We start from the raw sequence: 27165 nt of genomic DNA on the forward strand, positions 1-27165 counted from the left end.
TTCTAACCAACTGATTTTTTCTTAAAATGTTAAAGTGAGACTTGTTTCTTGTGGTTAACCATGGATATGTTTTGTGATGTTTGCCCTAGACTCCAAAATTCCCATACAGTTCTAATTTATTGTACACCATGTTTCCTCAAACATATAGGAAAAAACTGAAGCAAAAGAATCTAATTTAATTCATGTAATATAACCTATATCCCTGAACTTCTGTCTTACAATTCTATCATTAGACAGTGTGACTGGAACTGACTTTGTTCTTTTAAATCTAGTACCTTATATCTGGCCATAAATGGGTGTCTCCCACCACTTATCAACATGTCTTCATCCCGATCCAGCATGCAACGAACAGGGCGGCCAGTCCTGGGAGAGAGACCATTACCTTTATAAACATACCAACCATTTCAGGAAACTAGAGTCCCAAACAAAAACAAGAAGCCTCCTTCTCCTCAAAACCCTACTTTCAAATTCTTGACTTTATAACTTACTTGAATGCAGCCACAGCAACTGCTGTAGATAAGACTGTGCTCCGGGTCTCCTTCCCTCCAAAACCTCCTCCCATTCTTTTCACTCGAACCACAATTCTATTTGATGGAACCCCCAAGACTTTGGCGACAAAATCCTAGAATGAAAATGAGAACGTGCTTCAGTGGTTTTTATTCAAGTTTATGTAGTTCCAATAGACTCAAAACTTATAGGTAGCAATTCTGGTGACAATAGTCTATTAATTTTCAAGGAGAAAGGTGAGAAATATCTATAGCTGAAGTCTAGTTCAGTTACATTACACTTTGCCCTGGGCCCAGCTCCAGTACAATAGATTTAACTTAGGCTATTTTATGTCTAATGGACTGTCAGCAAAGAAAAAGGGGAGTGCTCACTCCAAATTAATATGACACACACTCCCACTGGAGCATATGGGTAACTCTGCAGAAAAGTCTATTTATGTAAAAAGAAGTCAATCAAAAGGTATATCATGGTTTCAGACAAATAGTGACCCCTGACTAAGCTCAGGCACTAGAATTTATTTATTTCTTCATATGTAATATAAAAACACACTAAATGGTGCAGTGGATAGGGTTCTGAGCCTAAATTCAGGAATCTTATCTTCCTGAGTTCAAAACTGGCCTCAATCATTTCCTAGCTATGTGATCTTGGGCAAGTCATGTAGTCCTGTTTGCTTTAGTTTCCTCATCTGTAAAATGAGCTGGAAAAGAAAATGGCAAACCACTCCAGTATCTTTGCCAAAAAAATTGGTTGTGAAGAGTCTGACACAAATGAAAAACAGCTGAACATCATCATTGTATCATAGTCAAGACTATACCACTAAGTGACATCTATTCTATAAGACTCAGTTGGTGAGTTCATTCCCAGAAAAAGACTTTATATAAGAAGTATTGCTCTGTCCTAACAAGTGAGACTTTTTTATCAGCTGGGATGATGCTGGGAACTCCCTCATACAACCAGCCTTATCATCAGGAATGTTATTGGAGAGGGAGGATCTCCCCTTGCTGTTAGAAGCATAAATTTTTATACATCATTTATCTTTCCTATGGTTTTAATAAAATTGTTTTTGCTACTAAATCATGGCTTTCATTGTCATGGTGCTCCCCCACTATTTCCAAACTTATACTTTCCTTCCTTCCTTCCTTTCTTTCTTCCTCCTATTTCTTCTTCTCCTTCTCCTTCTTCTTCTTCTTCTTCTTCTTCTTCTTCTTCTTCTTCTTCTTCTTCTTCTTCTTCTTCTCCTCCTCCTCCACCTCCTCCTCCTCCTCCTCCTCCTCCTCCTCCTCCTCCTTCTTCTTCTTCTTCTTCTTCTTCTTCTTCTTCTTCATCTTCTTCTTCTTCTTCATCTTCTTCTTCTTCTTCTTCTTCTTCTTCTTCTTCTTCTTCTTCTTCTTCTTCTTTCTTCTTCTTCACCTTTCACCCAATCCCACAGCTGATTTTTCTGTTTATAACCTCCCTGGGCAGCCCGGTTCCCTATCCCTCACTCCCATATTTGTGCTGAACTCTCAGCCATCATTTGATCAATCAACTTTAACCCCACTGCTGCTCAGAACTTCCTAACACAAATGATCCACTAGCCTTAACCTCCCCTGTTGTTCAGGATTATAGGCAGAGACTAAAAACAAGACAATGTTGTGGTGGAGCCAGCTTTTGGATTTTCAGTGTGCACATTTACATCTTAGAAATTCTCAAAAGCTATAAATCAGGGCTTAATTTATTGATTTGATGATTGTTAAGACTTAAGAAAGTGATGGAGAAAATAGTAATAAGACAGCATAAATTTAGATGTGTGTGTTGCATATACATTTTTCCCCTAGAGAGAGTTGTTAAACATTTACCAGTATCCACCACTGCATCTAACCCCACCATGGTTACTCTTCACCAAAAAGAGGCTGATCAGAAAATATCAGAATCTAGAAGAATACAAGAGATATTTGGTCTGACCAATACTTGAATAATAATGCCTTCTCCAAATTACTTGCCTCACAGTCACACAGAGATTAAGAAGAAGATCCACGTCAAGATCCCAGGTATAGTGAATAGGTATGTGAAAATGCAATCAGGAAGACCTGGATTCAAATCCCCTAGCAGACACTTAAAAGCTATGTAGCCCAAAGCAAGTCATTTCTATTTGTCTCCATTTTCCTTCTTCTCAAAAAGAAGGGAAGGGGACTTGATGGCCTTAATGGTTCTTTTCAGCTCTAAATTGATGGTCCTTATTTTTAGTTCAGTGTTGACTCTCTATAGTATCTCTGCAAACAAGAATATCAACCCAAATTCTCTTAGTCCATTAATTTATTAGTTGCTTACCTGAGTCTTCATCGTGTTCTGTGTGGACACAAAGAGCTCCATCTCTCCTGATTCACCCTTCGGGACAGCGATGGTGCAGTGAGTCTCTAGGTAGAAGTGATCCTGCCCACCAATATATAGTTCTCCTTGAAAGACCATAGAAAGTTGAATGTTAGTAGGGCAGGGAAGAATAGAATCTGGTATAAGGAGGAAATAAGTTCAGGTTCCTAATGTGGGGTGACTGTATATAAACCAGAAAAACAGAAAAAGATCTGAGTCATAGAATCCCATGAATTGAAAATGAAGCAGTGGTACTGTCAAATCAAGGAAATCAGCAAGTATTATTAAGAATCTTCTATATTTTAGAAATTGTGTTAAGATATTCAAAGAGAAGGCAAAAAGTAGTCCTTCCTTTCAAGGAACTCACAGTTTAATGAGGAGATAATTGTTAAATTTTCACTGTGAAAGTTCATACCTCAGAAATCAGAAAATGCTACAAATCAGAACTAGATTTATTATTTTGCAAAGTGATGGGAAAATATTAATAATTTAGATTAAATTTAAAAGTGTGTTGGTGCATGCATTTTTCCCCAAAGAGATGGTTTGTTAAATATTTACCCAGCACACTGCTCAAGTCACTGGAGAAGACTGAATAGGGAGGTAACATGGTCAGTCTTCTTTTTTAGGGAAAATTAATTTGACAGTTGAATGCAAGGTGAACTCATAAAAATGACATTGCAAAAATTTAAGAGGAATATGAATACTGCTACTGCAGTCAAAAATGTTGCAGTCTTTGCTAAAAATTCTGAAAAAAAATCTGAAAAAGGACCAAGGGAAACCAATAAACAATATTTGTCAAATGAACTGAATTCTACTCCTTGTTTTGTCAGTAGCTATGTAACCTTGCCCAAATACTTCCCCTCCCTGAATCTTTTCCTTTTTTCCCTTAACTTATCAAAAGAAGGGAAATTCTCTTTATTTGTAACATTCAGTAATTCTATCACATATGAAGAAAGTAGTGTTTTTTAAATGAGGAAATTACAAAACTTGAAAAAAGAGACAACTAATTCATACTATAATATATATCAGTCTAATATATTAGTTATAGAAAACAGAAGAAACATAAATCTAGTGTGGGAAGGGAACTAAGTCCTTCTAATTCAATTTCTTCATTTTACAGATGAGAAACTGAAGATTAAGTTATTTGAAGAAGGTTATTGAAGGAGTAATTCTCATAAGTAGAATTTGGATCCAGTATCTTGTGTCCTTCCCACTGTCTCATGATGCCATGAGAACATGAAAAGTAAGCAGTGCTGTCCAAGTGTAACGAATCATGTATTCTATTCCCCAGTATGTGACCTTAAGCAAATGTGTAGAATGAGAATAATAATCTCCTACTTTAATGTTATATGCTCATTGGGAAGATCAAATAGTATTGTATAAACCGTTCTTCTAAGATGTTTAAAATGCTATAAAAATGTATTGCTTATTAGTTGGAAAAGGGCTACAATTGCAATAAGAGAAATTTAGGTTAAACACAATGAAAATCTGCCCCATTTTAACATATGCCCAAGGTCAGCTAACAAATATCAAATTAACCAAAAGCATGGAAGTTTTACATTTCTGAAAGGACAGAGAGAATTTCTAGGATGTGTCATAAAAGACATGCTTAAGAATGCTTAAGAAAGCAGGCAATGATCACAAAGTGACAACATAGTTGGCTCAACTTTCTATAGTGCTTTCAGGTTACCAGAGCATTTTACAGATATTATCTCATTTGAGACTCACAAATTGTAGAATAGATGTCACTAAGATCTTCCTTTTAAAAACTGGGTAAACTTTGACATAGAAATCTGAAATGTCTTGCCCAAGATAACACAATTAGTATATAAGGAGGTGTGATTGAACTTTGGCCTGCTTGTCCCCTAATCTATACCTCAGTAACAGGTGAGGCCAGAGTAAATCTATTTACTTTTAGGAATGCTTCTTAAACTGAGAATACTAATAATTTTTCATATTGATGACTCCTTGAGGTTTGTCAACAATTGCCACAATGCCTCATGAGATAGATGAGGAAACTGAAGATCAAAGAGAACTAGTTTATACCTAATTAGAAAGTATTTGGTGCAAGATATAAACCAGTATCTTTCTTTCCAAAACTCAGCACTATATCCTCTATTTCATATAAGAGAATGGGGAAATGCTACAGATAGAATTTGCCTAGATTTAAAATTTTTTTTATTTATTTAAGGCAATGGGATTAAGTGACTTGCCCAAGGTCATATAGCTAGGCAATTATTAAGTGTTTGAGACCAGATTTGAACTCAGGTCTTCCTGACTCCAGGGCCAGTGTTCTATCCATTGTGCCTCCTAGCTTCCCCATTTGCCTAGATTTTAGCAAAGCATTTAAACTTTCTTTCTTGCTGTTCTCATGAAAGAAAGCTAGGAGTATGATAATGGCACGATTTGATGGAGACAAAACTGGTTGAATAGCAGGACCAAAAGTGAAGGCTTCTATGGTCTTCTGAAGAAGACCCCAAAGATCTGTGTGGAGCCCTGTGTTGTTCAGTGCTTTAAAAGCAATAACTAGAATAAGGGTATAGCAGCCCAACTTAGCAAATTTGCCAACAATACAAAAGTCATTAGATTAAATAAGATGGGATAACTAGATGGTGCAGTGGAGTGAGTGCTGGCCCTTGAGTTGGGAAGACCTGAATTCAAATCCAGTCTCTGACATTTGACACTTATTAGCTGTGTGATCCTGGCCTTAACTCCAATTGCCTCTGGAAAAAAAAAAGGTAAATAAGGTAATGAATGAAAGAATCAGGATTCAACAATCTTTTAATAGGGTAGATAGAATTGGCTGGATCACATATGAAAAAAATTAAAAGGAATAAGGGAAACATTAATGAACCTGACACAATGTGACCTATTAAGTGCTAAGCACTTAACAATTATTATTCCATTCTGTCTTCTCACTAAGCCTGGAAAATAGGTGCTATTATCTCTCCATGCTATCCTTGAGGAAATTGAGACAAAGAGAGGTTAAATTACTTGCCAGGGTCATACAGTGTCAAAGGCTGACTTTGAATTCAGGTTTTCCTGACCCTATTGTGCCATCTAGTGCCTTGGCATGGCAAGTTAGCTTCAAAAAAATGCACTTCAAAAGTAAATAAATAAAACATAGCTGGATAGTTATTTTTCTTTAAAAATGACCTGGGGGTGGCTAGGTGGTACAGTGGGGGCGGCTAGGTGGCATAGTAGATAGAGCACTGGCCTTGGAGTCAACAGTACCTGAGTTCAAATCCAGCCTCAGACACTTAATAATTACCTAGCTGTGTGGCCTTGGACAAGCCACTTAACCCTGTTTGCCTTGCAAAAAAAAAAAATCTAAAAAAAAATCACCCAGGGGTCTTAGATTCCAAACTAAACGTGAATTAATGGTGAAACTGGACAGCAAAGAAAGATAATGTAATCCTAGGAAGTGTTAAGGATAGATGATTGAATAGGTAGAGAAAGGATGTGCGAGAAATAGATAGTAGAGAAAATGAAGGTACAAAGTGGGACCATACACATTCTATCTGGAATACAATGAATAGACCAGTAAGATGTGAACATTTTATAAAGGAGCATAGAGATAAAACTGTAATGATAAATTGGGACCAGAGTGGAGGGGCTTGAATACCAAGCAGTTGATTCTGAAGTACATGTTTAAAGGCAGGAGAGAGGAATTCAGTTAGGAAAAAGTAAAGATATTGGAGGGAGATTTGTTTGAAGAAACAAAAATTAGAGATAAGGTGAGATGAATTAGAACAGAGAGAATAGTATAGTATAAAGGAAGTCTTGATATAGGAGAGAAAGGAGAAAAAATTGGAAGAAAATAATTTCTGATGAGTCGGAAGGACAATGAAATAGCTCACTCCTAATTATCTCAGACTTTATAAGTACAGTAGGAAAAACAGAAAAATGTTCAAATTGAAGAATGTAATAAGAAGAATATAATAAAACTTTCAAAATCAGAAAAATCTAATCCCTTTTCCATATGATGGCCCTCATAACATCTGAACACAAAATGTCTTAGAGTTTTCCTTTCTCCACTTTTTTTAGGTTTTTGCAAGGCAAACAAGGTTAAGTGGCTTGCCCAAGGCCACACAGCTAGATAATTATTAAGTGTCTGAGACCGGGTTTGAACCCAGGTACTCCTGACTCCAGGGCCAGTGCTTTATCCACTACGCCACCTATCCGCCCCCCCTTTCTCCATTTTTAAACCATCCTCAATGTCTTCTATCCATCCTTTTATGTTATGGGCGTGAGAATCTTCACCATCCTGGGTACTTTACTCCAAAAACTCAAATTTATTAACGCTTGACCTAAAAGTTGAACAACATATTCCAAATGTGGTTGACCAGCTGGATTATCATTCCTTTATTTTAGGAACATAATGCCTTTCTTAGTAAAGCTTGAGATGTTAGCTTTCTTGATGCTTACCTGGCATCACTCTGACTTGAGTTCTGGCAGAGATGACTAAGTGACAGTAGATAGACCACTATTTATGAAGTGAAAAAGATCTGAGTTTAAATCCAGCATCAGACACCAGTTGTATGATCCTGGAGAAGTCAGTTAACTTTTATCTATCTCAGTTTCCTCATCTGCAAGATAGGGATTATAATAGCCCCATCTTCAAGAGTTGTCATGAAAACAAAATAATTAATACTTGTAAAGCACTTTGTAAATACAAGTTGTTGTTATTATTAATTATTATTGTCTTGAGTCTTAAAAAAAAAACATATGGGTCAAGATTAAAGCAAGTTAATGTTTCCCTGGAATCAGAATATCCCAAGATTCTAGACATAGCAAATCATCCTGTATGACTTAAGTGGAAACCAAATATTTAATAAATCTAGAGGCAACTGAGTGCTGGACCTGAAGTCAGGAAAATCTGAATTTAATATCTATGTGACCCTGAGAAAGTCACTTAAACTCTGTCTCAGTTTCCTCAACTATAAAATGGTGGTAGTAGTAGCAACTACCTCACCAAGTTGTTTTGAGAATCAAATGACATGATATAAGGTGTTTAGCTAAGTGCCAATATTATAAGAGGCATTTAATGATGTTTAAACCCTCCTTCCATTCCCAATCTTCCCTTTGGTTTATTCATTTTTATAAAGGGTTTTATGAGTAGAATGATTGATAAGCTCCATTCGAACTATAAATGTCTATGATATTTAGAAATAACAGAAAGGACTAGTATCTTTTATGATAAACTGACATTTGACTTTTTTCCAAATGAGACCTGCCACCCAACCCTCCCCAAGAACCATAAAGAGAAAAATTAGCTGACTGTACCTGAAACAACATTATCAGCTTCAGCAAATCCCTTTTTGAGGTCTCCTTTCTCAATCTTGATCTCTGGACCATAGAAGGAATTGTTTTTTATTGCTTCCTGAATAATAAAAAAATAAATCTTCAGGGAGTTAACCGAAGAAAGAGAAGAGAGCAGAGGGGTATTTCAGACTTGAGGGTCAAGTTCTAGGGGGTGATGGTTGTTTTTCTTTCCCAGGACGTAGGTAGAGGTGGGGAGATATGTGACCATAAAAATTAGAACAGGGGTCAAGGACTATATTTCTTCAAAGTAAGCTATATACCTTGGCAGAAGGACTGTGTTTAGACACTTTATCAAAGACAACAAATAACTCTACAAGTCAGAGCTGAGGGTAGCTGTGATTAATAAAGGTTTGGGCAAGGGGAGGGAGAGTATTAGGGTAGGGAAGAGCAGGGTCTCGTATCTGTCACCTCAATTGAGATAATGGCTGGAAGTTCCTCATAGGAAATTTTCACAGCTTGAGCTGCCCTCTGTGCATGTTCTGGGGTATCTGAGACCACAGCCCCAATGATGTGTCCCACACAAGTGACCTAGGAGCAAGAAACATGTTGAATCTAGATGGTCTTAGTGAATCAACAACTCTACTCCACGATATTGGCAAAACTTTCTTGATCTCATTTTCTCCATCTGTAAAATGATGATAATAACTATCTCCCAAGGTTGTTGAGAGAATAAGATAAAATGAGATATTTGTAAAGCACTTTACAGCTCTTACTAACTTTATCATCATTATTATTACTTGAATGATGACTCCTGCTCTAAATAGAGAATTCAGAACAGCAAAGAGGACAATTTTGAAACTATCATTACTATCTCTAGGAACAAAAGTGTAACTAGAAACACAATCGTTTGCTAAATTAAATAGATTTCTTTTTGGTGTAGAATTTTCAGCTAAGGAGCAGATCAGTAATTCATAAACTAAATTAATAGTATGATGAGAGTAGAAGTGTAATTAAGATAGCTCTACATATAACTAATCCATGCTTTCTGGTGGTAAATGGATGTTGGCTGCCCATGCAAGTATGGAAAATATGGAAACTTGAATATTTGAGGAGACATGACAAAAAAATTAAGGACATAAAAACAGTCTCTAATTACTTCACAAGGAACAAGTCATACCTTATGCTGAGCAAAGACAGTTTCATCATTAAACAGTCCAGTTTCATTACTTCCAGGAATATCATCAGCTGAGAGGAAACACTCAAATCCAGGAACTTTCTGAGCTTCTGAAATATCTATAGACCTAAAAGAATGAGCATCATGTGTAAGAAGGCAAGGAAACTGTGGCAAGCTCTATTACTCAGGCAAGATCTCCACAGGTAAAATGAAAAGGAGAAATAATTAGACAGTGAATTCAATCACCAGTCTTTTCTTCCATTTCAAGAAGTCTTTTTGTCTAGAGTCCTCCATTCTACACTTTAAATTGTGATTACTGGCCCAGTTCTCCTCTTCAACCCTACCCTGATATCAAGGGAATAGAAAATCACAGAGACATAGAACCGGGGAGTACAAAGTCCCATAAATTGGAATTTGAAGATATGGTTCTGTCACTTACCAGTTATGTGACCTGTTCCATCACCTCTCTAAGGCTCTCAGATCATCCACAAAACAATAATGATGATGCCCTTTCTTGCACCATTATCATAATAGCTAATCTTTATAATATTTTTTAAAAGTGAGTTATTTTTATTCTTCCCCATGATATGTAGAAGTCTGTGCTAAGCACTGAATTTACTGATACAATCCTGAGGCAAAAGCTAGGGAAAAAATGCTCACCCATTTTCCACAGTACCAGAGGGAAAGTTACAGTGTTTGGATCTCAAATGGTCCAGGATACTATGGAAAGGGAGATATAAATAAACTGCAGAAATTCTCTGGTCCTTCTGACCATCTCCTCCATGGAAAAAATGATCACATATAAGATGCTTCTGTTCCTTCAACATCCTCATCTCCATCCAGATGTTATTTAGCTAAAGAATATCTGAGATGACATTGACAAAATGCCCCTGTAGTCTCCTATGCTGTATAAGTAATCTTAGTCAATTAGTCTAGGTTTCTAGGAACAACAAAATAATGGATCCTATAACTTCAGATCACCTTCCTCAAAGTGTAGGTCAGGTTTGGTTTTTTTTAAGTTTTCCCTACATTTAGGTAGAGAACTGAATGATTAGAAATGGAGATCAGCTAATTAACAAACAACTGATGCCCTTCAGATTGTGAAAGAAAATATGATGAATACACAAATGTGAGCTGAGACCTCAATTGATCAATCAGAATCCTCCAGGAATCTTACATCTAAAAATGTACATGTAATAAGAATTTCGGTGGGCAGTCCTAGGAAGATCCACCTAATTCCCAATGTCTAGGTCCAAGGGTCATTTTGTTCTATCATATCCACAACTACAACTCACTTGATTTTGGCATGAGCCTTGGTGCTGGTGACTAATCGAAGGCAGAGTTCATTGGAATAGAGGGGGATGTCATCACAGTACATTGCCTCCCCTGAGGCCTGCATAAAAGCAGAAAGGTGGGGAATGGGCCGGCCCACCATGTCATCTTCAGCTTGTCCCTTGGGAACTTCCTAGAACAATAGGAGGGGTCAGTCAGGCTAAGCTTCTGATGGGGGTATGTCTCCAACTACTAAGGGAAAGAGGAAAAAAGTTAGAGCTAGGGAGGCAAAGGAGGTAGAAGAAATCAAACTGGGAAATACAAGGAAGCAAAAAAAAAAATCTAGAAGCCATAGCATCTTAGAAGTAAAGGGAACCTCGGAAGGCTTTTAATTCAACCCCTTCATTCTTTGTGAGCAAATTGAGGTCTAAGTAGATTAAATAACTCACCTACAGTCACACAGATAGTAGACATCAGAGGAAGGTTTTGAACCCAGGTTATTCTCCACTTTATAATATTGCCTGATAGCAAGACTGGAGAAGACAGGGAGACCTCAAGATTGAGTGCAATACAGAAGGAGGTAGAAGAAGCAGTTTTTGATGAGAAGGGAAAGCAAAGGTGAGCATGATTAATCCCAGTCAAGTCCATCAGCCCTGGAGAGGGATAGAAGAGATAAGAGAATGGGGAGGATTTGACCATTATTTAAGGAATAGATAAAAAAGTCAAAATTGAAGCTCCATTAGGAGGAATAAAAAGAAAAAGAATGTAATATTAGTCTGAATATAATTCTGGGTTTCTTTACCTGTAAATATTTTCTGAAATTATTTTTTGACTTTTTACTCAAAAGTATCTAAAGATCATTGTCCCAAATGCATTCAACGGGCTTCCTATTTCTGGCCCACATCAGTTCAGAAAAATAAAGTTAGGGGGGGTCTCTTACTTGGTAGAGCTGGACATTAGCAGGGGGCTCTTTTTGAAAGAGTAAAGTGGCACTGACATAGGTTGAATCCAGTTTATCACATTTCTGTAAAAGAGAAAAGACAAAAATAAGCCTGACTGAGAACATGTTCATGATATTTCAGTTAGATTCCCCTCAAGGACCTTACAATTGAATGGGAGAGATAAGAAATATACAAATATCTACAAGCAAGGTATATATAAGACAAATAAGAGAGGTTGAGAAAGGCTTCCTGTTGGATAGGATTTTATTGGAAATGTCCAACATTGATCTTAACCTATCCCTAGGTGAAGATTTTTCTACTAAGGAGCTCATCTCATTTTATATTCTCCTATATGCTATACAGACATAGATAGCACTTGAATACAGGCTATTTAAGAATATCTTTTTGATAGGACAATGTTCAGAAAGAGTTAGGGTGATGAAGGATCTTGGGGGGACCACAGAGGAATAGTTTTGCTACATATACTAATTATGCTTGCATTCTGAGAAGCATAATGGGAAGGGACCTGGCTGGGTACCAGGAAAATATAGATTAAAGTTTTGTCTGACATTTATTAGGGCAGCTAGGTCAGACAGTGGATAGGGCACTGGGTCTGGGGTCAGGAACTCATCTTCCTGAGTTCAAATATGACCTCAGACTCTTCTTAGCTTTGGGACCCTAGGAAAATCACTTAACCCTATTTACCTCAGTTTTCTCATTTGCAAAATGAGCTGGAGAAGCAGTCCTGTACCTTTTCCAAGAAAATCTCAAATGGGGTCATGAAGGGTCAGACACATATTAACTGAATAATCCTGGACAAATTTTTTAACTTCTCAGTGACTCCAGGCATTTTTTTCCAGACTCTTAAGTTGCAGAAGAAAATTCATTCTTGCTGGGTAGAGGATATTACTTCACCAGGCACTTACTGTCCTGATGAAATCACAGATCTTGTCCCTCTCCATCCCCACAAAAAAAATTGATGATCTATATTCTCTACCTAGTTATCACAGCAGCAGTTCTACCTTCCACAGTTCTTCCTTTCCAACATATTTACTCAGAATTCTAAAGGTTTACAAAAATTCTTGACACATTATCTCATTTGATCTTCACAGCAGTCCTGTAAGGTAGTTGTTATTAGGATCTGCATTTCACAGATGAGAAAACCAAGTCCCCAGGGCCTGGTACTTAATAAATGGTTGTTAATTAAATAATGAGGTTCAGAGAAATTATGTGATTTGGGTTCAGGTCTTCCTGGCTTAAACTCAACATACCAGCAACTATTCCATGCTACCTCTAATGGTCCATTTGGCAGGACAAGATCATGCACAATTACCCAGATCTGTCTAAACATATCTGCATGTTGCTGTTCAGCCATGTCTGACAGCCATGCGCCTCCTTTTGGGCTTTTCTTGGCAAAGACACAAGAGTGGTTTGTCATTTTCTCCAGTTCATTTTATAATAGAGGAAACTGAGGCAAACAGTGTTAAGTGACTTGCCCAGGGTCCAGAGTATGGAACTGAATTAGAACTCAGATCTTCCTGATGCCAGGAAGTGCACCAACCAACTGCTCCAAATGTCCATAAATGTATATCACAGGTTTGTATAGTTCATTACTCTCTCTCTCTCTCTCTCTCTCTCTCTCTCTCTCTCTCTCTCTCTCTCTAATATCTGATGCTTCCCCTCATACAGTTTCAAAACCCTGTGGTAATACTCTTTCTTCCATTGGTCTTTGCATTTCCAAAGAGGAACTTTTCAGAAGACTGAAGACAAGATTTTTCTCCCAGACCAGATGTGTCAAACAAGAAGCCCCCCAACAACACTCCCAGAACCAGATTAAATTATTGTAATTGGGAAATATTTAACAAAATAATTAAAAAATACAGTCGAACACAGATAATGTTGATAAATGGGTTTGGAAATCACTATGCAGCCAGAAGAGGCCCTTATTGTTGGGTTGTGATGCGCTCTCCCGGATCATTCTTGCTTGGATGCACCTCGCCCCCACTCACCTCTGCACTGTCTTTGCCCAGTTTCTGAAGCACTGTCAAGTAAAACTTAAAGAAGAAACTGAGGGTGAGCGTCCGTCGGAACTCTATCATGCCACCGGGGGCATCCGGCTCCAAGCTCAGCTCCTCGGCAAGGCCGGCACAGACTTCCTGAAGCAGCTCCTCGTTCCAGACTCTGATCAGAGAAGAAGAGCAAACCTGAGACCCGGCGCCCCTCTCCTCCCCTCCCCTCCCCTCCCTCTGTCCGCCCTCCTCCCCTCCATCCCTCCCGCCCCTGGCTGGTCCACTGAGCCCCTCCTGTTCATATTCTCTCACTTTCCCTGCTGCTTCCTGGTGGTCTTCAGGGCTGGTATGGTTCTATCAGCCATGCCTCCAAAGCTGATATCCAGCTCCTGGACTTGATCGCTTTCTGGTTTGAATAAGACCCTCATTCCGCAGGTGACTTTAGCGATGTCGTCCTCCCGCCTGGAGGCCTGTTTGAATGCTGAGAAATATTCCCCCTGAAAGAAGCACAGGGTGGTGAGCTTCTGTTTCTCGAGCTGGCTAGAGGAGGATTATGGTCCCTACTTTATAGGCAGAACAATGGGATGATAGGAAAGAATTTGGAGGTGAAGCGGCTAGAGCGCTAGCTGGCCCAGAAGGGAACCCGCAGGAAATCAGAAGAGGTGACAAAATAGAAATCACTGGTTTGCTATAGAATGCCTGTCCCCCTTTCCTGAGAAAGTCTGAAAGATATCCTAAGATTGTCCTGCTATCACACCCACGAGCCATTACAACTCCTACCCTTATGGCTGTGCATGGATTATCCTTTTTGTCTGGAATAATTATCCTAACTACCACCTTTTAGAAATATATTATTAATTGTTCAGTCTTGTCCATTTTTTGTGACCCTATTTGGAGTCACAGATATTCCTGACTCCAAGACATTTATCCATAATATTCATGTTGGCTATAATCTATATAGTGCTTTGAGGTTTGTAAAGCTGTTTACATATATTAACTTGTGAAGTCTACCAGGATTTAGTAAATATCAATGCTCAGCTCAAGTACCATATCCTGGAAAACCAATTCTATTCTGAGCTGACTCACTCCCCTCCCCCCAAACACATGCTAGTAATTTGTCACCAAAATGATGCTGAAGTTGTTATTTATTATATGATATATGTTTAGGGGGGCAGCTAGGTGGTGCAGTGGACAGAGCATGGGCCCTGGGGTCAGGAGGACCTGAGTTCAAATTTGACTTCAGACACTTAATAGTAACAGCAGTGTGACCTTGGGCAAGTCACTTAGCCCCACTGTCTTGCAAAAACACACACACACACACACACACACACACACATATAAATATATATATATATATATATATATATATATATATTTGTATACACATTCATACACACATATGAAACATATGGGCAGTCTAGTGGTGTAAATGGACAGAATGCCAGGGCTCAAGTCAGGAAAACTCCTTTTCCTGAGTTTAATTCTAGCTTCAGACACTTATTGCCTGGGCGACACTGGGTAAATCACTTAATTCTATTTGTCTCAGTTTCCTCATCTATAAAAATGAGTGAGAGAAGGAAATAGTAAACTACTCCAGTGTCTTTGCCAAGCAATTGGGGTCACAAATGGTCAGACATAATGGAAAAAAGACTGCACAACAACATATATTCTTATATGTATATGTTTCCTTCCCATCCCTACCCCAATAGAATATAACTTTCTAAGGACTTGAGATGTTTCATTTTTGTCTTTGTATTCCCACTGCCTATAGTAGGCACTGGGTAAATGTTTATTGAATTGAATTGAATGAAGCTAGACTGAGAACTGCATTAAAATGCTCTTGGTGAATGCCAGGGTAGGGAAGTAACTGGAGGACCTCTCATTTCCCAGCATGTAACTTCCTTGAAGGCAGGTGCTGGTTATTTTGGTCTTTATAGCGCCTGGTACACTCTAGATGTTTAATAAATACTTGATGACTGACTGAGAGCAAGAAAAGAGTAGACAGTTATCTATTACTTTATAAACTGGAAAACTGGAGCACAGAACCTGAACAAGTGCACAGGATCCCTATAGAACAAGTAAACTTTGATTGTAAGAGAAATTTCTTTTAAAAATACTTTATAAGGTAATTTTCTTCTATTCTCTAATCTCAGGCAATGGTTAAAATTTGGATAGGCAAATTGAAATATCTTCCTGCCATTGAGACATGCTAAACCAGAGAATAGAAGGATGAAAATAGAGTAGAGAAATAAAAAGTATATAAATGCAATATGATTAGAAAAGGGAGAGAACACTAAAAATTAGGGCCATCAGGAAAGATTTTTGGTAGAAAGTGTCACCTGAATTGAACTTTGAAACAAACCAAATGGTGGGAGATGTAGAGGGAGAAAGGAAGTATATTGCAGGCATTCAGTACTAAATCATGAGATGGGGTTTCTTCCATCTAATGCATTATATCAAAAGGCATCACCCTCCCTTCTTTTTAGAGGTGAAAGGCTCTGGATATGGAGTCTTGAATATACTGTCAAATTCAGTTGATGTGTTGGATACTTTTGTTGATCTGCTCCCCCCCTTTTTCCTTTTAAATCTTTATTACAGAAGGGGGGGTAGGGAGGGAAATATTTATAAATAAAAGTAATATAAAATCAATCAATTTAAAATTTACAAATTAAAATAAATTCTTTTTGTTAAAGGACATAGCAAACCCTATATCTTTGCCAAGATAACTCCAAATAGGGTCATGAAGAGTCAGAAACAAATGAAACAACTAAACAAACATAATCAATAATACATTTAAAAGGGGAAAAACAAAAAAAAAGGAAAACTGTCTATCCTTTCAAAGTAACCCATTCTGTTCTCTGCTCTACATGGGAAAAGAACAGACTGCTCCAGGCATGACAAGGACATGAGTTCCCAAGTAAAGTGAAAATGCATCTGCTAGGTCTACTTTAATGCCAACTTTCATAAAGGAAGTTGGTCCCTTTTTGAAACAGTAGCTGTTTTTATAAATTGAAAATGTTTTTCTTTTGGGCAGCTAAGCCCAGAGGCCATCACACAAGAACACAATGTAGGATGCTTTCCAGGTATAAAGCTTCTCACTTCAACCTCAAAATCTGCTACAGAGCTGTTATGGGCTTGGATGGTGCTGGCACCTAATGAAGGCCAGATTCTGGGTAAAAACAATACACCCCCAGGAGAATTAATGAAGCCAAGGCTAACAAACACTGGAGTGCAGCACAATGAGATCTTCTATTGATGACACTCTCCTTCCAACTCAGAGATGACTTCAGTCTATTCTGGGAAAGATTACTAGATTCCAGCTGCTAGGATACACATTTAGATCACCCTGTGTTAAAAATACATGGAAAAATAGATCTAGTTTTATAATTTCTAATTATAGGGTCTAAAAGTGCCAGTTAGAAATAAATACAGATATAAAATCTTATATTCAGAAATGAGAGTGTATTATATATTTTTAAATACTTTATAGACATAAACTGTCTATCTAAACCATATCATTGTTCAGTCATTTCAGTCATATCTGACTCTTTGTGTCTCCATTTGAGATTTTCTTGGCAATGGTTCGCCATTTTCTTCCCCAGCTCATTTTGCAAATGAAAAAATTGAAGCAAATAGGGTTAAGGGACTCGCCCAGGGTCATACAACTATTACGTTTGAGGCTAGATTTGAACTCAGGTCTTACTGACTCCAGGACTAGAGCTTTATTCATTACACCACTTACAATACAACATTCATTTTGAAAGGTGGCAATTCTTCTTTAAAACTTCATAGAAGGGGCAGCTATGTGCTGCAGTGGATAGAAGATAGAATACTGGCCCTGGAGTCAAGAAGACCTGAGTTCAAATTCAACCTCAGACATTTAATAGTTATCTAGCTGTGGGACCTAGGGCAAGTTCCTTAACCCCATTACTTTTGCGAAAATCAACAACAATAATAACAAACTTCACAGGATCATAAATTTTGAGTTGGAAGGGAATTTCTAAGTCATCAAGTCTCCATTTTAAAAATAAAGAAATTGACTCCAAATCTATCACCTCTGCCATATTGCCTCCCATCCCTCACAGCCACTAGTGCCTAAGGCTCCACCTAAGAAATTAGCCTTCAAATATTCCTTAAGAGGGAGAGGTTCAGTACTATCTCTTGAGTAGGTAAGAAATGGAAAGAAAGGGTGTTACACTATTCTGGAGCACTTTTACATTCAGTGATTGTCATAAAGATGAGGAAAAAGCAACACCAAGCTTTTTGAACTATAGAAATATTCCAGGAAATGAACCAACTGTATGAAAAATGAATTCAAATAGGGAATAGAAAATTATGAAATCAAGGAATTCCCAAACACTTGACTGGGAATGGACTGAATGGCGTTTTCCCATTTAAGTATTAGATAAGTAGATTAGATAAATATTAGACTTATCATTTCATTGCTAAAGGAAATAAGGAAATTCCCTCTACTAATGCAAATTGGCACTTTTATAGTCTTAGAAAGTCTAGAGTAATGGTATCTGATTCAAATAGAAACTAATCTCTGACAAGCAAATTGACATTGAAAACCACAAATTAACATTACCTACTTGTATTATATTTTTGTTTGTTTTGCTAACATTTCCTAATTGCATTTTCTGATTTACCAGAAACCTTGCCACAGGTTTGCCAGCCCAGTCTCAAGTACTGAGAGGGTAAGTGCTTGCCCAGGATGCTGTCATAGCCAGTATACTCAGAGGTGGGATTTAAACCTAATCTTTCTGACTCCAAGGCTAGCTCTCTATCTACTGCACTATGCTCCATGAAACCAAGTCATAGGATCATAGGAACATACATTTAGATTTACAGAAACTCCGGTGGTCCATTTCATCCATCTCTCCCTAATTTAAAAAATTAAATTGAAGACCAAAGAGGTATAGCTGATTCAGTGAATGACAGAGTCAGGAGCCAAAATACTCTAAGGTAAAGTCCAGTTGAAATTTACGTGTGTGTTGTGTGTGTGTGTGTGTGTGTGTGTGTGTGTGTGTGTGTGTATAAAGTCTTTCCTGTGAGTTCCAAAGATAAACTGTAACAAAGAAAACATGGGAAAGGCCTGGTTAGATATCATTTGTTCTGGGGGAGATAAAGATCTGGAGGATGGCAAACTCATTAATAAATAATAGTGTGATGTGTCAGCCAAAATAGATAATGAAATCTTGGTCTGCATTAAGAGAAGCATAACTTCCAGGAACAGAGAGGTGATAATCCCATAGTACTATCCACTCATCAGACTATATCTGGAGGACTGTGTTCATTCTGGATACCATGATTTCAGAAAGACATTGATAAGCTAAAGAACGTCCAAAGGAGGACAATCAGAATGGTGAAGGACTATTTAGTGTAGAGAAGGGAAGATCCTGTCAGGATATAATAGTTGTCTTCAAGCATGTGAGAATTTTTGTAAAAGAGGGACCAGTCTTGTTTGATCTGACTCCAGAGATCAGAACAAGAACCAATACACTTGGAAAATACAAAGAAACCAATTTAGATTAGTTATTGGGGGAAAAAAACAGAAAGAAAAGAAAGAAAGAGGAACTGAGGGAGGGAGGGGGGAAATAGACGGAGGGAGGGAGAGAGAAAGAAGCAAGGAAGGAAATAAATTCCAGGTGTCAGGAGTTCTGAAGTAGGTTGTGCACTCTGCTTGGACATCACAGGATTTTAGATTTAGAGCTGAGAAAGAACTCCAGAGACCATCACTGGTCCAACCCTTTTACTTTACAGTTGAAGAAATTAATGTACAGGGAGGTAAAGTCATTTGCATGAGATCACAGAGGGAGTCACAGTTAGTATTGGAACTCAGGTCCTCCACTTGGGCAGACAGAACCCTTTTCCCAGGAGTGTATATATCTCTCAATATGGGAGTCACACTTAGACAAGATTCCAAGGTCAGCTTCAAACAACATCTCACCTTCCGGCTGTAGGGAACCTCAATTGAAAGCAGTATCTCCCCTGGACTTAGGAGTGTCTTTCTGTAGCCAGGAAAAAACATGTGGTCCACTCTAACAGTCCTCTTGGTCCCTGTATGGAGATAAGTTAGGAGCCTCAGGAGGTGTAAGCTTGGAGAACCATGTCAGAGCCTACCACCCAGTCCAGCATAGAAACACCTGGGCATTGGATCTCTTCTTCATCAGTTCAATTTTATCATGAGATCTTGAATTTAAAGGAAAGAGTTGGCATGGAGAAAAAAGTAAAACTCAGAGAATTTAGTCCTGTATCCTCTATCTCAAAAAATTTCTATTAATTTGTTAAGAATTCATAGATAGGTTCATGGACTGAGGAGTTGAAGAGGCCTTAGAGACCATGCAGTCTAACTCTATTTTACAGAGGAAGATCATTGAGGTTAAGTAATTATCCCAAGTCAAACAGCTGGTGTGGGAGAACTGGGACTTGAACTCAAGGTCTTGTGATTTTAGATTTAGCATTCTTTCTACTGTACAATGCCATCTTTTTAAAAAATTATTCATTCATTCAATTTTTGCATTTATCTATCTATGCCTTTTCAAAATGAGAAGAGTGAAGTTCCTCTATAATTCCAATATTATCTTTTATCAAAGTAATCCCCTTGATCTCCAACATTAATCAGGCTGGATATCAGGGTTTCTAAGTTACCCCCTGCCCAATCACCCCTTACCCTGGTTCTGTTTTCCTAGGAAACAGACTATCTGGGAAAATATCCCTTTCTAGTGCCTTCTTTATCATAATGATAGCAATGACAGCTTTAATCTGAATTGCACTTCAAGATTTGCATGGTCCTTGACTTATCTCTGAGGCTCAGAACAACCATATGAGATAGGCACTGTGTTCTTCAGTCCTTTTAGTCACTTCTGACACTCAGAGATCCCATTTGGTGTTTTCTTGTTAAAGATACTAGAGTTGTTTGCCATTTCCTTCTCCAACTGATTTTACAGATGAGGAAACTGAGGCAAATAAGGTTAGTGACTTGCCTCGGTCACACAGCTAGTAAATTATCTGAGGTCAAATTTGAACTCAGGATTAGGAGTCTTCCCTGCCAGCTCTCTATCCACTGCACTACCTAGTGGCAGAAATAGGTATTGCAGATGGATATAATTCTAAGAAACTGAAGTCAGAGAAGTGACATGATTGCCCATATATCCCACAGCTAATTATTGTCAGATGCAAGATTTGAACCTGGGTTTTTTTTTAACTCAGGTTCAACCTCTATTCATTTTGTGGATTCATCTACATCAACTCACCCTTGGATACCAGAGTCAGTTTGGTACCACTAGCCATGAACACAGGGTTGAGGTCAGAAATTGGGCTGGCATTAATGATGTTTCCTCCAATGGACTGAAAACAGAGACATAGATGTGATTAGACATGTGATTAGACTTGGCCCACTCCTAGGAAACCTTTGCTCACTAATTCTTGATAATTTTATAATTCTTGATATTTGAAAACAGAGCCAATAGAGACAGGAGGTTCTCATGATTTACCCCATCTCTATCCACAATAGTTGTACCATCCCTATTTCTTGGCCTATCCTTCCAATGAGTTTCACCCTAATTTTCTACAATGGCTGCACCTTCCCCATTTTTTCGGCTATCCTTCCATTGAATATCACCCTGACTTTAAAAATGGGCAACGTAGGTACAACAATCACCTTTATTTGAATCACCAATGACTGACTACTCTGAATGATCAAATTTGAGAGCTAGATCAATGGTCATCTGTTCCAACCATATTCCCAAATAATCCTTATTACAACATATCCGATAAATATTTTACTTGAAGACCTCCAGTGGATGGTGGGGAGAGGACACTGAAACAGGCCTTTCCATTTTTAGATCTAAATTTTCAGGAAGTTTTCTTGATAACAAACTTAAACTTACCTTTTTATGACTTCCATCCATTGCTCCTAATTTTCCCCTCTACAGCCCCATCTCTTTTCTACACGATAACCCTCCAAATACTTGGGCATAGCTACCTTATCCTCTGTAAGTCTTCTGTTCTTCAATCTATGTATCCCCAGTTTGCTTCAACCCTCTTCAGACAGCACCTCTTCATACATACTCAAGGCCTTTCATTATTCAGCCCTCCTTTGGATACTCTCCAGCCTATCAGAGCTTTTCCAAAAATATGATACCCAGAACTGGACACAAAACTCCAAATGTGATTTGAACAGGGCAAAGTTTAAGGGAAATGATACTTCCTTTCTCCTAGAAGTCTTGATAGAGTCTAAGATGTTTTGGGTATTTTTGGTCTTCAAAATTCCACTGTTGGACTGTGGAGATTCCTTTTTCTTTTTCAAAATTTTCTAACCATGCCTCCCTAATCAATTAATTGTGAAGTTGTCTTTTTAAGTGTAGTATTTCTAATTATCTCTGTATATTTAATCTCACTAGATTCATCCTAATGTTCCATCCTATCAAGATTCTTTATGGATCTGTTTCTGGGATCCTTAATTTTCTTGTTCATCCTTTCTACATCCACATTAGGGAAAGAGTGAAATGAATTATTTGTCTTATTCAAGATCATATATATTTAGAGCTAGAAAGGACCCTGCAGGTCAGTTAATCTGATTTCCTCATTTTTCAGATAAGGAACCTGAGCCCCCAGAGGATAAGCCCTTTCTATTCCACCTGATTGAATCTCTGACCCAGGGACTCACCGCCACAGATTTGACCTGCTTTCCAGCAAACCACCGCAGCTGCTCCAGGACCCCTTTGAACACTTCAGTCTGGTAGGATGGGAGATCAGCTATGGCAGCCACTAAGACTTTCTCCACAACACTCAAAGGGCAGGCTGCCCCGAAGGAGATGCCTGGGAAGGAAGTCACTGTCATCCTCCCTATCAACTTTAACAATATCACCATACCCCCAACACTCAAATACATAGACATTCATGCATTTGTCATAGACAATGGTCAAGCCTTGTAAATTCTTCCTTTGCAATGCCCCTCATTGTATTCAAGCATTCATTCAGAATATTAGGTACCCTCCTTTTCATTCTAACTGCTACAAATTCTGGCCTCCAGTCAACAGCCTCCAAAATGATCTGAACACCTCTAGCCTCTCCTCCCTCATACTTTTAACAGACAGCACAACATTACTCTTGTCATATACCCTCTCAAAACTCAAAACATTCTATAGACTGTTCCCAGACAGCTGTTGAATTCTTTATGCTAGCATTCAATGTCCTCCATGATTTTTCTTGAGCCTATTTTTCCAACCTTAACTTTTACTACTATACAGTAGCCAAATTAGACTATTTTGAATGCATAAATCCTACCGTTTCCAACCACTATATCTCTGCTCTTACTCTTTCTTACCCAAGAATACCCTCCCTATCTTTGTCAAAATCATGAGTATCCTCTAAATATTTTCCCCAGAATCATGTATATCCAAAAGGAGCCACCCATCTTTGCTTGGAGACCGGGGAGGAGGAACTCATTACCTCTATTCAGTTCTTTACATTTTTGGACAGTATTAGTTGTTAAGAAATTAATTCTTCTATTTCTATATGACCCTCTTCTCTCCACTCACACAGCCACCACCAGCAGGCAATCTACAGTGATAGCTCCTAAATGATCTCCCTGATTTGAAATCTCTCCTCAATTCAATCCATCCTCTGCTTAGCTGCTGAAAAAGTGCTTTCTTAAAACACAGTTCTGACTATATTAGCTATTTCTGTGCCCCAGTCAATAAATTCCAATAGTTCTCTAGTACCTTCAAAATCAAATAGAAAATCCTGTTGAGCATTTAAAGACCCTTACAAAGTGATTTCTTCTTACCTATTCAGTATTCTTACATTTGTTTTGCTCCATACATTCTACAATCCAATCTATTCCCATTTCCTCATATATACAGCACTTCACCTCTTGACTCCGTTTTTTAGTAGTGATCCATTATTATTCCCTCCTCAAGTCTGACCATATCCTAGTTGTCTTGGCTTTCTTCAAGACTCAGATAAACTCATATCTTTTGCACAAGACTATTCCCAGTTTCCCTTAATGCTGCTTCCTGCCCTCTGAGATTTCCTTTCATTCATACCCTAGGCATCTTTTATGTACTTTTTAACATGTATCCACCATTAAAATGTAAGCTACTTAAGGTCAGGAGTCATGCTTTGCTTTGTATATACAGGGTTTAGCATAATAGTACTTAATACATATGTGATGTCTTGATTCCTCCTTAGTAAGGATCTCCCACTTACCCTCTGGGCCATGCTCCACAGAATTCAGCTCAGGAATCCAAGCTGGGCAGACTATTAGAGGAAATAGCTTGTTCTTAAATTTCATCTCAATACCTTTAAAAAAAAGTTAGAGTTAGAGATCAGTCATGATTATCTTCATAATGACTAATATCACTTACAGAAAAATCGGGGGAAACAACTACAACTGCCCTACCCATTTTACTGACAACTCTTGTGCCTAGCTAAACTAAAACTCCCTTCCCAGGTTACCATTCTTTGATAGATTTTGGATCCTTCTTTTCAAATGTAAACTCCAAAATGAGCAGAACCAGAAAAACATTGTATACCCTAACATGATCAACTTTGAAGAACTCGGCTTGCTCATTCTATCATTGCAACAATCAGCGACAATTTTGGGCTCTCTGCAATGGAGAATATCATCTGTATCCAGATAAAGAACTGTAGAGTTTGAACAAAGACCAAGGACTATTCCCTTTAATTTAGGAAAAAACTGATATCTTATTGTCTGATCTTGCTGTCTCTTATACTTTATGTTTCTTCCTTAAGCATATGATTTCTCTCTCATCACATTCAGCTTAGATCAATGTATACCATGGAAACAATGTAAAGACTAGCAAATTGTCCCCTGGGGGGTGGGGGGAGGGAAGTAAGATTAGGGGGAAAATTGTAAAACACAAAATAAATAAAATCTTTATAATTAAAAAAATAAAATGTAAACTCCTTGAGGATAAGCATTGTTTGTTTTCCCAAGGCTTAGAAAAGTACTTGATATATAGTAGGTATGGAATAAATGTTTCACTTAGCACTGACATGATCTGACAGCTGGAAACCAGGCTGCGTCTTCACAGTAGACACTTATTAAACATAATAATAGGGGTAGATATGAACCTATGCTTTCACTGATCTAGAGAACTCTAAGTGAGAAAATTTCTTCTATCAATGCATTTGCCATTTATAATAAAATTTTAAACAGGGCGCTGAGAGGTTGAGATTTGCCAGTATGTTTCAGATGCCAGGCTCTGATACTGAGACCACAAAATATTGCCTCTTAATAATAATTCACTATTAATTCAACAAAAATTAGTACCTACAATGTGCCAAACCCAAACAAAGGGCTAGGGAAAATAATTATAAAAAAATGATGCTGTTCCTATCCTCAAGGAGTTTATGTTTTATTTGGGAAGATAGGACATTACTCCTCTTGGCAAGCTTTAATTCGCTAAATTTAAAGCAATTTCCATTGGGAGACTAAGTGGTGTTGGAAGAGGTGGTCACAAACAGGGATCCTCTCCAGCATCTATACATCAGGGAAAAGGATCAATGACCACTGACCAATCACTCTCCCAGACCTGAAACGTAGTTTTTGCTAGGGCAGCTTATCTATTCAGTTGTTTTCCTATATGCCATTTTGTCAATAGGTGGAATTAATTGATGAAAGGGAACATCAGGTATAGTTACTGTTACTATCTGAAACCAGTTGTTACTTATTGCTCCAATAAGTGATTCTAGAGCTTTAAAAACTGAAAAAGTCTGAAAGAGGACTGGGCATGTATGACTTGTGCAAGTCAAGGTCATGTGAAGGACCTGAGATCCCAGAGACAGGAGGGGATCATGGGATATAAGTGAAAAGGGTCTTTAGAGTTCATCTAGTCAAAACCTTTCATTTTACATGACACTCTACAGAAATTAAGTAATGGGAGAGGAGAGGCAGAGGGGATTAAACTCAGTTCCTCTGATCTCAAATCTAACCACTGCCTCCCGAGTTTTTGTCCAGTCTATTTCAAGGGTAACAAAGGTCTGGGCAGTAGGACCAAGAGAGACAAGCTAGAGTCTCATTTGGGTATTTCCTTTCCTTCCTATAAGAGCATCTCCCTAGGTGTGGGACACTAGAGAATATCTGACCCATCCAATGTTAGGTTCTCCTTGACACAATCAGGAAATAGTCTGGGAAATGACATTTCTCTGAGGCATCCAAAAGGTGGAACCTTATAAAAGGGGAACAAACACCAGTTTGGGACTTTGTCAAAAGCAATACAATATGTCCCTAACTCTGCAGCCACTGTTCCATGGCATCCACTTTTACCGATCTCAGTGTTTCCCACCACCAGCTTGGCATCTGGGTGTTGAGCCTTCAGCTCCAGCAGTTCCTTCAGGGTGGCAGTCTGGATCCATTTTACCCGCTCCCCTTCAAAACACAGCTGCTTCAGGGGCTCATCTTTCAGTCTCTAAGAACAAATGTTTCAATTATTTCTCCCTGGATTGGGGAAAAACATAATGCTCCTCATCTCTTCCCTTTTCTTGTTTTCCTAACAAATCATTCTTGAATCCACTAGGGGAGCTCGTTAATTGTTCTATGTTCTTTTAGAAATAAGAACTACTAGACCTATAATTCCCCTGATACAGGGAATCCTCAGGTGAAGAAACCTTCTCTAGCAGTGCAGGTACCAATGAACCTCTCTGCGGCTATTTCGGAGTAGTCTACCCAGAGTATCAAGAGTTATATAACTTACCCAGGATCACACAGCCACTGTGTGGCAGAAGCAAGAGTTGGACCCAACTGGTTCTGAGCTAATCTTTTTCTCTACAACACTTTGCTACTTCCCTTCCATTTATGGTTCAATATTCTAAGGCCCTTTCCAACTTGGTTATTCCACAGGTCCTAAATTCATGTCTTTCAGTTATGATATCATGTTTCTATATTCTGAAGTCACTTCTATCTCTGGTATTCTGTGATTCTATTATTATCTCCCTTTCAATTCTGAATCTGTGTTCTATATTCTTATGCCCCTCTCAGATCTCATGTTCTAAGATGTTCCAATCTAGCTATGATATTCCATCTGAGGTCTCTTTCAGCTCTAATATTCTATATTCTTCAGTAGTTTTAAGATCTTTCCCTATTTTACTGTTATACTGTCCTATTTTTTTTTATGGGCCTTCTCAGTTCTGGCATATTTTCCAAGGTTTTTTCTAGCTCTGGTATTTAATGTTCTCATTTCTAAGTTCCCTTCCAACTCTGGCATTCTGTAACTAGGAATTCAAGTGAGACAAACAATCCTTGGATAAATTATTTTGATTTGGCATTGGGTAGCAAAATAGAGAGAATACAGAGATGCTATCAATAGAAGGAAGTACACTATGTTTTTTATGAGACAAAAAATTAAAGACTAAAAGATGACCCTCAAGTCACATTGAGAATGAATCAGATTTTGAAAGTTAAAGTACTTTTATTGGACTGAGGAACTGAATTTTTAAGGAAACCACTTTTTTCTTTTAATGAAGCAGTCAGTGCTTCCTGACCTCAGATATACTACATCACACTGTTTCTTAACTAAATAAGAGGTAACATTTATGAAGTACTTTGCACATATTACCCTAGAACTGCCCTGAGTTCAGTGCAATAGGTATTATTATTACATTCTTAGTAAATATCAAGAAT

The 27165-nt window shown here is 38.1% G+C and overlaps 1 protein-coding gene across 2 annotated transcripts in view; it reads right to left on the reverse strand.

Annotated features, from left to right (window-relative positions):
• The window catches only part of XDH (xanthine dehydrogenase), a 76634-nt gene that overhangs the window by 24678 nt on the left and 24791 nt on the right, over positions 1-27165 (reverse strand). For both annotated transcript variants that reach the window (XM_074209664.1, XM_074209663.1), the window contains 15 exons: positions 25813-25954; positions 23730-23822; positions 22186-22337; positions 20771-20864; positions 19465-19574; positions 13827-14011; positions 13515-13686; positions 11505-11588; positions 10588-10757; positions 9296-9419; positions 8587-8706; positions 8140-8236; positions 2815-2939; positions 489-622; positions 276-363 (listed from right to left, as the gene is read on the reverse strand). In XM_074209664.1, coding sequence (XP_074065765.1) covers positions 276-363; positions 489-622; positions 2815-2939; positions 8140-8236; positions 8587-8706; positions 9296-9419; positions 10588-10757; positions 11505-11588; positions 13515-13686; positions 13827-14011; positions 19465-19574; positions 20771-20864; positions 22186-22337; positions 23730-23822; positions 25813-25954 — 1890 coding nt within the window. The remainder of the gene's footprint in view (positions 1-275; positions 364-488; positions 623-2814; positions 2940-8139; positions 8237-8586; positions 8707-9295; positions 9420-10587; positions 10758-11504; positions 11589-13514; positions 13687-13826; positions 14012-19464; positions 19575-20770; positions 20865-22185; positions 22338-23729; positions 23823-25812; positions 25955-27165) is intronic.

This window comes from Macrotis lagotis, chromosome 1, assembly GCF_037893015.1.
Source record: "Macrotis lagotis isolate mMagLag1 chromosome 1, bilby.v1.9.chrom.fasta, whole genome shotgun sequence".
Lineage (NCBI taxonomy): Eukaryota > Metazoa > Chordata > Mammalia > Peramelemorphia > Peramelidae > Macrotis > Macrotis lagotis.